The sequence below is a fragment of the Cnephaeus nilssonii genome, assembly GCF_951640355.1.
Source record: "Cnephaeus nilssonii genome assembly, chromosome: 18".
NCBI lineage: Eukaryota > Metazoa > Chordata > Mammalia > Chiroptera > Vespertilionidae > Cnephaeus > Cnephaeus nilssonii.
In genome coordinates, this window is record NC_137089.1 from 11232543 (window position 1) to 11246377 (window position 13835).

Here is a 13835-nt window from a genome sequence, read left to right on the forward strand (position 1 = left end):
CCTTAGTAAAAATGTTTGCGACTCTTTTGGTTGAAAGTAGTAGAAATTCAACTTGAACTAGGTTGGGACAGGAGGGATTGCATTATATTACTCATGGAATTATGGAGAACAGTAACGAATGACAGGTCTGCCTTCTCTCCATCTCTTCCCTCTGCTGCCCCATGGACTCCGGGGGTCCGTGGGCACAGAGCATATCAGCCCCCCAGACGTACTTGCCTTGGGTTTAAGCCCCCTTTTTCTCAGTTCTAGTTCCTGAATGCCAAGAAAGGACTCCGATGGTCAAACCCTGTCCCACCCAGCAGCGGCCAGGAGAGGGGCTGCCTCAGACCCACACAGCAGCTCCCACAGTTACCAGGCATTTGGAGTGAGAAGGGCAGTTTCTAGAAAAAGGGGGTGCTATGCAGATGAAACAGTTCCAGTGCATATACTGAGGGTCCCTAGACCCTGCTCATGCCTTTATGCTACAGGTAAAGAAATAAAGAAAAAGGAGCTACCCAGCTTACCCGAACTCCCTCCTTTGTTTGGGGTAGAGGGGAGCTGGAACACAAAGTCTGGCTTCTAGTCCAGCGCTTTTCCCATTACACCGAGCGACGGTCTCCTGGTTCCAGTGTCTTAGATGGTGCACAGCCCAAACAAGCCTCCGTCACACGCTGTCACTCTAAAACTATGCAGGAGTCTTTTAATTCCCCCATCTGACAGGTGAAGGAAGTGGAGTTTCGAGAAATTAAGTAATTCTGGCAAGGCCATGCGCAGTCAGTGGCGAAGCTGAGCGCTGGTCTGTTTGCAGGATCCGTCCTCTTCACCAGTGTGCTGTCTGCTCCCACAGGTACTGTCTCTGCCCCACGTGTCCTGTCTGTCTTCCTTTTTTATCTGCCAGGGTCCCCGTGGGAAGACGGGCACTGGCCTCATCACTTGGGCCTTGCACCCATTCTTTTTGATTTTTAATGTTTTTTTGTTGATTTTTAGAGAGAGAGGAAGGGAGAGGGAGAAGGGAGAGATAGAAACATCAGTGAGAGAGAAATAAGGATCGGCTGCACCCCCTGCATGTCTCCCCCCTGGGGATCGAGCTGAAACTGGGCATGTGCCCTGACCAGAAACTGAACCAGTGACCTCCCGGTGCACAGGACGGTGGTCAACCACTGAGCCACACCAGCCAGGCCTTGCACCAGTTCTACGTGCTGTGCAGCTGGTTTCCTAGACTTTAGACCTCCTTCCTTATAAAGGAAAAGAGTGACACGCTGAGGGTTCATCAGGAATGCCCTTGTGCCCGTGGGTAACTTGACTCCGGCAGTAGTAAAAGAAGAGAGCTCTCCAGGTGCGGAGCAAATGCACATTAAAAACAGGATGATGATTTCCCCCTCACAAGTCTGTCAAAAACTTGGAGTTGATCATGCCGAGTGCTGAGGTTTGGAGGGGGTTGGACATACTCTCAGGCATTGCTGGTGAGAGCCACCTTGCAAGGCAATCTGCTGTATCCATCAAACTAGGATGCAGTCCAGGAGAAACAGTTGCACGTGTGTCTGAGGAGGTGTGTTTGGGAATGTTCATCACACGACTGCAAAAGCAAAAATTTGGGACCTGTTCAAATGTCAACCAATGGGGAAGTGGCCAAGTACAATGAGTCATATGACCAATGGGTAAAGCAATTGAAAGGAATAAACTAGAGTTAATGTATTTGATCACATGTAAGATATATAGTTGATTCTCATTATTCTCAGCAATTATCTATACTAATAAAAGGGTAATGTGCAAATTGGTCACGACGCCCTCACAGTAACGACCGAACAGCAGGCTGCGTGGGGCGACCAGGCCAGCAGGGGAGTGGGGGGCAGTGAGGGGTGAACAGGCTGGCAGAGGGGGGCAGTGAGGGGCGACCAGGTCAGCAGGGGGGCAGTGAGGGGTGACCAGGCTGGTGGGGGGGGCAGTTAGGGGTGACCACGCCAGGGGTGGCAGTGAGGGGTGATCAGGCTGGCAGGCAGAGGCGGTTAGGGGTGATCAGGTTGGCAGGGGGGGGCAGTTAGGGGCGATCAGGCAGGCAGGCCGGTGAACATTTATAAGCCAGTGGTCCCGGATTGTGAGAGGGATATCCCGGATTGGAGAGATTACAGGCTGGGCTGAGGGGACACCCCCCTCCATGCACGAATTTCGTGCACCGTGCCTCTAGTGTTCTATAAAAGTAACGGTGAACACAATTAGCGAATACTGGTTCATTGCTCCTAGGTGCAAAACAGGTTCCTGCGAGACTCTGGTCACATGTTTGTCACCTGGTTAATACATAACCTTGTTTTATGTGTGTTTTTTGTTTAAAGACTTTATTTAATACCTATTGTTGATTCATTAGCTTTGACCTCAGAGCCCACAGCACTGTTACTCATGCCTGAACGAAATTTAGCTGATGCACATTTTCTCCACAAATGGCATCACAGCCTCTTGCACTTGGGACATGACACACTTCACTAGCACTCAGCAAACCCCAGCACCATGCTCGGGGCCACCTTCCACAGCAAAACACCTGCAAAGAGCACAAAGATGCCAAAGCCATGGCCCTAAGTAGACCTTGAAAAGGACACTTGCTTATAGGCTGAGCCGTGCCTTGATCAACCCCAGCTGGCAGCATGCACATCAGGCGACTCAGATGTTCCCTTGCGCTGAGCGTGTCCTTGAAGGACTGTGAAAGCACTGTGAGTATTGTCTGTAGGGTTACAAATACATTTTAGCCAGGAGGCGAATTCCCAAATACAGAATCCGCAAATAATGAGTATCAACTGTATGTATCCTCACATTTTAACAACTCTGAAATGGGGGTGCATCTTAGGTTCTGTGAAGAATGGTATGTATTAGCATAGCTAGACTCTGTAATGTTCAGTGAAAACCAAGTTGAGGATCAACATATATAGGATAAACCCATGTATGTAAAACAAAACAGAAGGCCATCATGCCTGTCCTTTGCTGCGTAACGGTTAACACGTCTGCACACTCATTCCCCAGGTACTGGGCACTGTCCTAAGCACTTTATTATTGATTATTTTAACAATTATAAGGCCCTTATGAGGTAGGTGCTATTATCGTCTCCATGTTATACAAAGAAATTACTAAAGTTGGTCACAAAAACAGACATTTATTTCACACCAAAGTAAAAATGATTGATTGTATTTAATCTATGAACTTTCCTAACGTTACCTGTGTCTTATTTGTATCTTAGGAGCGTATCGTCATCAACTCAAAATGATCATTCTAAATCATATTGTTATGAAATAAATAAGTTTTACTCCCCTAGTTCATATAGTGCTCACCATGTTTCTTACTTAGAAGTAAGGAGACATATACCTAAGTTATACCATCGCTTTCATTGGTAGCTGAGTTTTTCTAAGCAATGGATTAATGGGATTGTTCTTAGCTTTTGAAAGCTCTTTTATTTTAGCTTTGATAACTATATTTCTACATATGGTCATCTTTCTTGTTTTTGAGAACACTTGCATAACTTGTTTATACTGATGTTGGTAAGTTTTAAATATGTTCAAGTTGCATCATTTTGAGTAAAGTAATAAATTAAAATATTTAAAAAATAAGAATTTTTATGAGCTCCAGACAGATTTATGCAAGAAGTGATATATCTGAAAGCTGAGGTACTTCAGAAACTAATTGCAGAAATATTTTAAAATGAGACATAAAGCTTATGAAACATGGAACATATGAATGCATTATTTTACTCTCCAAATTCAGCATAACAGTTTTGCATATTAAAACATTATACTACTCTTGGGACTTATGATTCTGAGAAACTGTTGATTCTTTTTTGGTTGTTGTTAATACTCACCCGAAGATATTTTTACCATTGATTTTTTATTTATTTATTTTTTAGAGAGAGTGGAAGGGAGGGACGGGGGAGAGAAAGAGAGAGAAACATCGATGGGAGAGAGACACATCACTTTGGGTGCCTGCTGCATGCACTCCTACTGGGGCTTGGGATCAAACCTACAACCTAGGTACATGCCCTTGACCAGGAATCAAACCTGCGGCCCTTCCGTGTGCAGGGCGATGCACTAACCACTGCTCAGGGCAAAACTGTTGATTCTTCTCATTTAACGAATGGCTTTTCCTCCAACTCCATTGCTGCCTACTGAAACCCACACATTTGCCAAAGCCCCCTCTGGTAGCAGCAAGCAGGCTTTCTCATCTTCCTACCCACCAGTCGGGTATGGTTCATTGAACCAGAACACTTCTCCTTGTGTCGGTCATTTAGACCTGGTTTTAGTTGGATATTGGCAATTTTATATGGCTTAGCCTAACGTCATTCCCCTTTAGCCCTCCATGGTCCTTTATCTAGGTATGGCGGATAGCATCTATCTAGAACTGTCTCATCTGACCAGAGGCTGTAAACCCCCATGAGGGTGGGACCAAAGCTTGTTTCTCTTTGGGCCCTGCTCTCTCCACCCCAGAGTAGGTTATGAATAAACTAGAGGCCCGATGCACAAAGATTCGTGCAAGAACGGGCCTTCCTTCCCCTGGCTGCCGGCACCGCCTTCACTCTGGCCGGAGCTGCCTTTTCGCTCAGGCCCAGAGCCGCCTTTCTGCCTTCCCACGCTGCCCAGAGGCCCGGAGCGGCTGGGGCGGTGCGGAACACCTGCATCCCACCCTGCCCCCGGCCTGCCCCGGCCGCTCATTTGCATATGGCAGGCATATGCAAATTAACCTGCCATCTTTGATGGGTTAATTTGCATACTCACTCCTGATTGGCTGGTGGGCGTCGTGAAGGTATGGTCAATTTGCATCTTACTATTTTATTAGTGTAGATGTTGGCAGGGTACGTGAAGTTAGAGAAGGCGTCATCGTTGCCTTAACTTGCTGTGTGTTTCTTTCCAGTGGCCCACATGTGCAGCCTCCTGGAGCATAACTGTGCCCACTTCTGCATCAACACCCCTGGCTCATACGTCTGCAGGTGCAAACAAGGATACATCCTCAACGCGGATCAGACAACTTGCAGAAGTAAGATTGCTTGGCCGATGCATCCATACTGCCCTCCTCTTCTCTCCCGCTCCCTCTTCCTTTATCTGGGCCCGTTTAATTCATCCGTGGCCCCTCACCCAGCCAAGTCATTGCCTCCCTAACAATAGAAACCAGGTCTTGTAATTCATATATTTTGTGTTGACCTCCACCCCCACCCCCACTCTGCCATCATAGTGCCTAGGCCAGAGTCGAGCACATAGTAGGCCCTCAGGAAGAGTGTGGAAGATGGTTGGAGGCACCTTCTCAGAAACAGCCGCCTTGAATTCGTGAGCTGGTGTCTTTTACTTCCGAGCTGTTCTTTGGGGAGAACTGCTAACGAGCCTTTTCATCCCCTGTCTCTATTAACTGTTCCCTGAGGAGCTGTTTCCATATTTTGGTCTCTCCTCGGAAGCGGGGACTTAGGCTGAGTCAGTAACATGGGCTGGGAATGATTATTCAAGTTCTGCTTTAGACGTGCACCGCGATCTACTTGCTTTGGTGAAGGACCCTTTATAGGCTCCTAAAGAGAAACGGGCAAACAGATATGTGTTCATGGCATCCACATTCTTCTTTGGCCAAGCCCCCAAAACTAGACAGACCTGACCTTGGAGCCAGCACGAGGTAACCCACCTCTCGAAGGAGAGAGAGTTACTCAAATGCTGAGTGTTGTGCGCGTACCTTTGTCTTTTTCAAGTTGTAAATAAAGCCACTGCGTTAGTCAGGACAGCCAGGCTACCAGAGCCAGGAAGACAGGAGGAGGACGGGCCCACATGGAGGCCCATGAGACTCAGCTAGCCAGACAGGTAGTCGTGCAGAGCGTCACTGTGATCATACCCATGGTCCGCAATGGAGCATTCACGGGGGCAGTTTGCACAAATGCTGTAATGAGTATGGCGTGTATAGAGCCAAAGGGCATTTTCCTTTCGTCTTCTCACTTTTCAGTTCCGGGGCTGAGAGAGGTTGGCAGCCTCCCCGCCGACCCCCCGAGATTAGGGAACACCTGCCTGCCTCCTCGGCTCCAGAGCCCAGGGCTCTGTGTCCTCGCTCCTCTCAGACCCTCGGATCCCCGGGTGTTGAGAGCAGCCTGACTCTTCCTGACCCGCTGGAACCTCCGACCCTTCCTGTTTCCACATCACAAACTACTCACACCGAAGACTCAGGGGTTTGGGAGGGTTACTGGACAACGGGGGCAGCCCGGGAAAGGTCACCTCGCCCGCCCGCTGCTCAGCAAACCACCTAAACGGCTTTTTAGACACGCTCCATCCTCTCCTGGTGCTCCCCCCCTCCTGCCCCAGCCGCTTCAGGAACCTTTCTCCTCTCCCCCCCCCCCCCCCACTCCCCAAGGAGCTTCTTCACAGAAGGCTCAGCCACCCCCCTCCCTGCTAACTCCCTTCCTGCCTTCCCTCTCAGGAGCACAGACCTTCCTGTCCTTGTCTCCTGCCCCGTGACCTGCTGGGGTCTGGGCGTCTGCCCATGTCCATTGTCTGTGGGCTGGCTCAGCGAAGCCAGAGGACTTGGAGGCCAGCAAATAAAAATAGAAGTGTCTCTCCTGATATTCTGAGCAAGGCCTTCCCCCACCCACCAGGCTTTCCGACCTCAAGCCATGAGGCCCCAGGGTCCCCCCCGAGTGCTGGTCTGGTCTCGGCTCCCTCCTGTGCAGAACTGTGGCTGCAAAGAGTATGAAGCAGAAGCTGCTGGGCTTCAGGCAGACTGATGGAGGGGCAAGGGGGCCCGAGGGGCGGAGAGATGTGGTGGTGGTTCAAGCTTCAGTAACTACCGGAGCCGACCCCTGGGCCTCACCCCAGGGATTCAGAGTCAGCAGATCTGGCATGGGGCCCAGGACTCTGCACTGTCCATGAACTTCTGACATGGATTGCTGCCCCGCTTTGAGAGTCACTGGTGTCCAGCAGCAAGGGAAGAGGGGGCAGGAGGGAAGGGAGAGAAGGGCTTCTAGTTAAGGGAGGAGGGATGGAGCTGGAGCCAGGGCTGAGCCGGCCCACCTGACCCAGCCCTCCAGTCGCTCTGAAGCACTTCAGCTGTCTTTGCCATCAGCTTAGCACCAGACTAACATGTACAACCAGAAAGAGCAGTTCTCACTCTCTCAGAAAAAGATAACTCTATCGCTTGCCTGCCTGAAATTGGTATACCGGTGGCTTTGCGGAAAGGATAGGGCCTTTATAGTCCACAGACCTGGATTCGAATCCTGATGTTATCACTCCTGGGTTGTGGCTCTCTCACCCTGAGCTGTTATTGAAACTCCTTGACTCAACTTCCTCACCCATAAAATGGGAAAGGTGTGGACAAATGAAGACCTGTCTCATTGATGAGCCCATGTTAGTCCATGGTTTTGGTCGATAGACAGTTAAAAGCTGTGCCAGGGGGAGGCTGGGCCCGACCTGATCTCTGTTTATGAGCTGCTTACCAGTCCCTGCCAGCACCGAGAGGGACTCAGTGGGCCTGGCCAGGAATAAGATGTTCCGGGCAGTGTGCAAATTGCTGGAAATAAGATAGTGAATAAGCCAGCAATTCCTCTGCTCTCTCAGAGCTCACATTCTCGTGTGAGAGTAAATCAAATAAACGATCAAGGTTATGCCACCAGAAGCGATTGCGGCCCTTGCCTGGCTCGGTGTGCTGTACACCGTCAGCCTGACTGTCGCCTCATTCCTAAGTGTTTACCACGTGCCAGGGGCCCTCCTCCGTGCTTTATATTGTTATCTCACTTCATGCTCACAGCAGCTCTTAGAGTAGGTGTTATCATTCTCATTTTACAGATAAGGAAACTACGGTACAAAAAAGCTTAGACAATTTATTCGAGGTCACATGGCTCTTAATGTGACCAAACCAGAATACAAATCCTGCTATGTGTGACTCCATAGTCCTAGCTCTTAATCACCATGGACACTGTCTCATGATCCTTGAGGGCCCCGATATGGCAGCAGAGTAACCCCACAAACCAGAGAATCTACTCCAACCACAGGAAACAGGCAGGTTCAAAGGCTCACTCATCCCAGGGGAAATTCAGAACGAATTCACCAGGACTAACAGTCAAATGATTGTCACCTCCCCCGTCTCTCCTCCCCCAAGACAACTACCAGCTGCTGTGATATGTCATTGTACATAATGATTGTGACAGTGACTCCTAGGTGACTGCCTTTAAACACACACACACACACACACACACACACACACACACACACACACCCCATATCTGCCATTTTCCATTCATACTCTGTGGCGAGAGGAGGAAGACACAGCTCATTCATAGGTTCTTCAAGTGGAAATGGACCTTGGCTGTCAGTCTTGTAGCTCCCTCCCCCACATAACCCAGGAATTGTGCTTCCTCCTGGTGCCCCAGATGGGCATGTCCACCACCCTTGCTCCCTGGGACACCAGGTCCTTGCAAAGCACCTGCTTCCCCCTCCAGCCTGGATCAGTGGTTGAGCTGAAATCCTACTCCCTGTAATTCCCACCCTTGATCGGATCTCTGCCATCTGAAGCCCTATACTAAAAAGTGTATTTCCTTTTCCAAATAAAAAGAGAAAGCCCTTTCATTTTGGAAGAGTATTATCTACCTCCCCATTACATTTTCTCTTCTTCAGGGGTGTGGGGAAGCACGGGACTTGGTTGGAAAGTCTGTAAAGAGGAATCTCGGAAAGGTTGGAGGCCTCTAGTGGGGGGAGCTTGCCAAAGGCAGCAGACCCTGCCTTGACTTTTCCAAACAAGTCTGAGCCCCCAGGTGTTTTGCTGGAATCTTTATGTTTAGTCTTTAGACGTCCTTGCTTAAAGGACACTGCAGATGCTTATGTCTTCTCAAGGATGCTTACCCTGCTGATAGTATCTAATAGTTCATTTTAGTTCAAGTTGTTACAATAAAAGCCTAAGGAGGCAGGCGAACAGGGCTGTCTGGTTCCTTTAGCCAGGCAGTCCCTTAGCCCTCTCTTTCACAGAAATGTGTGTCAGAGTAATCATCCATCCACCGCTCAGGGTCTGCTGGTCAGCCCCGGCACAGGGGAAGTGACTTGGTGTTGGGTCTCTTCATTGTTAGAATAACTCTTTTTCTGGGCACCAGTTGGCCAGTGGCTCAAAATGTGCCCTTCCATTCAAAGAGTAGGTCAAGCACATGCAATAATCTTACCTTCAAACCTCTGTCCATAGGAGCAACTTGAAATAAGCTGGAGGTCAACACTGTGGAGTCTTCTGTTCTCCAAAAAGTCTTCCCTATCCAATACCATCCTATGAGGTATATGCGAAAGTGTTAGCATAATGCCTAGCCCATAGGGCTCAGTAGAAGTTTTTCTCTTTCCCTTCCCCCCAAAAAGGGGCTGTGGGGGACCCTCATGAAATGTGCCTGTCTTCACACCTGTTTCCCCCATCATTCCCTTCCCCTTGAATTCCCACTAATAAGAATTTTATCTTGTTTCCTTTCCTTTCTTTTTTTTTTTAAACAAGGAATTTTTCTTTCCTTTCCATCCTTCTAGAATATTTAATCTATCTGGAAGAATAATGACAATGCAACATTTAGAAAACTTCACTTGGCAAAAAAAAATGTAAACCTCCTTGTCCAACTTTCACATATTTTTCTCTTAAGAACCATACTAAATGTACTTTATTGCTTTCATTTTTCAGATATGTCCCTGACATTATTTTTCCCAAGATAGTTACGTGATTTAATAGCTTTTATATTACAGCTTAATCAAAGGGCTTGAGCTAGAAAAACAGTCACATTATTAAAATAAGAAAGCTATAACCAACATTCCTCATCAATTTAGATGTAGAAATTCTTAATTACTTAGCAAATAGAATCTGTATATAATCAAGTCTAAAAAACCCCAAGCAATATAATTAACCATATTAACAGATTTAAAAAAAGACATGATTATTTCAATATATGAAGAAAAAAAATCATTGGATAATACCCAACATTCATTCATTATAAAAACTTTCAGAAACTAGGAATAAAGGGGAAATTCCTCAACCTAATGAAAGGCATCTGTGAAAAAGCCTATAGTTAATATCATACCCAAGAGTGTGCTTGAGTCTGACTAAATGCTTTCCTCCTAAAGTAAGGAACAAGGCAGTATGTCCACTCTCATTACTTCTACTCGACACTGTCCTGGAGGTTCTAACTGATACAATAGTGAAATAAAAAGACTCCATTTATATAAAACTTCAGAAAATGCCAACTTTACAAAGTGGTTGCCTGGGGCCAGGGCAGGAGGAGGGATTCCCAAGAGGCAGGGGAGAGTTTGGAGGGTTTAGGATGATGGATATGTCATTATCTTGGTTATGGTGATATGTTGATATGTCAAATTTATTAAATTGTACGCTTTAAATATGTGCAGTTTATTGTATGTCACTTGTAACTCAATATAGCTAATATCTATGCTAATATATTATGTGTAGATATTCAGAACATGGTGTTTTGGGAAGGTAAGTAGTGCTGAGACAAAAGGCTACAAGACATCAGAGAAAGAGTGATAGAACAATCAGGGAAGGCATTGTGGAGGGATTTTTTTCCCTAGCAAGTTAAAGAAGAAAAGAAAAATGCAGAGCTTTTTGTCTGGGAGATGCTAGCTAGACCACATTACCTTCTGGAATAGATTGTTTGGGGCATTAGAGGGGGGGATTGGGGAAGGAATGTAAACCCAAACAAATTAATTATCTGATTCTAAACTGAATTTCAACAGGGTATCAAGGGTTAAGCCATATTTTAGTAAATTGAGTCTAGCTGTAAGATACAGGGGCGGGCAAAAGTAGGTTTATAATTGTAATACAAATAAGTAATACATTAATTAATAAATACTAATACAAGATTTTATCAGCATATAGCTCCATGGCTTCACTAGAGCTACCTTCGGAGTCAGTGTCCAGAGTTTCCATTCCATGTCGGGGCAGTCCCATTCAGCATCAGGCTAGTTCAGCTTGTGTTCCCCACGGCAGCCCTCATTCCACTGTATGTGGGGTCCCTAGGGCCACATGGCTATGGAGGAAATACAGGTGCATGCAAGGCAGCAGGAACAAGAGCCAAGGACTAAGAGAATTCCTTCGTTTTGGGGATTATATATTCACAAATTTTCATGGGCTTGCAGTGGCCATGCCCATTCTGGCCAATGATCTCTGTTCCCAGGTGTGACTGACAGGAACCTTCCCTAGTCACCCCAACTTCACCGGGCATATCTATCTCCTTTATTGGACCCCACCCCCCAGTGATTTGCAGGGGATGGGCCAGAGGTGCCCTGGGGAGTGTGAAATTGCAGCTTCCTGGTGAAGCTGCCCAAATGACATGCCTATGTCTGGCCTCCCCTTTGCTCCTTTTCTGTCTATAATAATAAAAGTGTAATATGCTAATTAGACCGGATGTCCTTCCGGATAACCTTCCGGACGAAGCTGGGGCTGTGAGGGAAGCCTGGGTCCCAGGTGCCTGCCGGCGGCCAGAGGGAAGCCCGGGTCACAGGTGCCAGAGGGAAGCCGGTGCCGGCAGCTGGGGGAAGGAAGGCCTACTCTTGCATGAATTTCATGCATCGGGCCTCTAGTTATTAATAACTAGCTAATTACAGTAGTATCATATCCATCCATCCATTCATTTATTCATTCAATACTTATTGACTCTTCTATGGGCCTTATGGGGGTGGGGGATAGGAGAAAAATCAGTGTTTCTCTTACATGTTCAAGACCCAAGAAATACTCAGATCTTGGCTTCCCTTGTGCTGCCCACATGGGGAGCAAAATAGGAAATATGCAATTAGGTTGCAATTCTAATCAGCTCAGTCAATTCAGTGCACATGTTTCTCATACCCATAGAATTAATTAGGAGACCACAGCAATAATCTCTGCTCCAGGGAGGAGGAGTTTAGACATGCGATGGGGGACAACTTCAGAGAGGAAACCTGGTTTTGAGAGAAAACTAGTGACTGCGGGAAAGAGCCCACACAAGTGGTTGGGCGCAGCCGGAGATAGAGGATCAGAGTTCACGGAAATGCCTAGCTGCATGTGCGCAGTGGTGCTAACTGACCCTGCAAATGGATGAGTCTTGGAGGGAGAAAGGGAAGGTCAGGGCCTGAGCTTTGGGGCAGCCCACAACGGAGTGTGGAGCACACAGCCTCAGAGTAAACAGCTGAGACCTGCTGAGCGGAGAGAGTCGGTCATGGGGCTCCCGCTTAGCCGAGCTGCTGGGCCCCGGAACCGGGATATCATTGCGTGCAGTGTGCTCTGGCTGTGCCAGGGAGCAGGATTTGAAAGTGGGGGGAGGGTAATCTGGATGAGTAGGGCCCCGTGGGAGAACCGAACTGACCAAATGTGAGTGGAGAAATCCCAGCTGTGAAAGAATTATTACACGGCAGGGAGCAGTGAGTGTGAACCTTGTAGAGCTTCTGTGACTTCTTATTTTCAAGTGGTTCTCAAAGTGGGGTCCCCCGACAGCAGCTTCAACGTTGTGGGGAAACCTGTTGAGAATTCAAATTCTCAGGCCCTATCCTAGACTCAGAGTGAGGCTTAGAAATGTGTTTTATTTTATTTTATTAATTTCAGAGGGAAAGAGAGAGGGAGAGAGAGATAGAAACATCAACGATGAGAGAGAATCACTGATGGGCTGCCTTCTGCATGCCCCCTACTGGGGATGGAGCCTGCAACCCGGGCATATGCTCTGACTGGGAATTGAACCGAGACCACCTGGTTCATAGGTACATGCTCAACCACTGAGCCACACCGATGGGCAGGATGTGTGTTTTAACAGGCCCTCTAGGGCAGTGGTTGGCAAACTGCGGCTCTCGAGCCACATGCGGCAAACTCATTGACTAACTGCTCTAGGGGATTCTGAGGTAAGCTCAATTTTGGAAACCACTAACCTAAATGTTTTAAAGTAGATCTCCCCTGGGAGATCCCGTCAGTAGGAGGCTTATACTAAGGATGTGATGATGTGGCAGCTCTTTGCACACTGCAAAGCTCTCTACCAGAGTACGGCGTTATTCGCTCACCTTTATTATTCTGATCAACTGAATTCAATCGGATTTACTCACGTTGTAAGGCTTTATTTTGGGGGTCCCCCCCTTCTTTTCCAATCTCGACAGAAAACTGAAACCTTGATAGCGTGCAGGTGAATTGGTGGGAAACGAATGAAAGCGCTGGGGGAAAGCAGGGCGCGAGCACAGCTGGCGTGTGCCTGGCGGGCAGGTGGTTTTCCTCCGGACAGTGGGCTTGTTTTGCTTCTCCCAGCCTAGAAGCACAAGGCTGATGACTCACAGTCACTGTCGAAGGTCTTTAAATCCAGCTGCAGCTGCCAAAATAAGATTAGTGCTTTCAGACACGATAAAAGAAGGGAACTGGGCCCCCCAACGCAGACTTGGGTTTTGCCTGTGTTTGTGGAGCCGTAACTGACGAGCTTTTGAGTTTGAGCAGGTGGTGATCCCACTGGTTCCCACCGAGTAAAATCTATAATAAAAAAGTAATATGCTAATTGGACCGGACATCCTTCTAGACGACCTTCCGGGTGAAGCCAGGGCTGCAAGGGAAAGCCGGGTCCCTGGTGCCTGCCGGCAGCCGGGGGAAGGAAGGCCTACTCTTGCATGAATTTCATGCATCGGGCCTTTAGTAGCCCTAATAATACTCTTCTCTCCTCCGTGGTGTGGTTGACCAGTTTTGATTTTTACATCTTAGCATAAATAACAGCAGGAGCATGTCTTTAAGGGTTTTCATTTTGCTTTAACTCCAAGGGAGAGATTAAATTGTCATTGATGTCAACAGTATGCCATGTGGCTTGCCTAAAATTCTGAAATGTCAGTAAAAGCCCTCGGATTTCACCCAGGATGACGTCAGCCACAGCGGCCACAGCCTTTGTCCCGTGCTCCCGGTCC

The 13835-nt window shown here is 47.8% G+C and overlaps 1 protein-coding gene across 3 annotated transcripts in view; it reads left to right on the forward strand.

The window, feature by feature from the left end:
* MATN2 (matrilin 2) overlaps window positions 1-13835 on the forward strand; it is a 116090-nt gene that overhangs the window by 52612 nt on the left and 49643 nt on the right. For all 3 annotated transcript variants that reach the window (XM_079796709.1, XM_079796710.1, XM_079796708.1), the window contains exon 4: window positions 4864-4986. In XM_079796709.1, the coding sequence (XP_079652835.1) occupies window positions 4864-4986 (123 nt within the window). The remainder of the gene's footprint in view (window positions 1-4863; window positions 4987-13835) is intronic.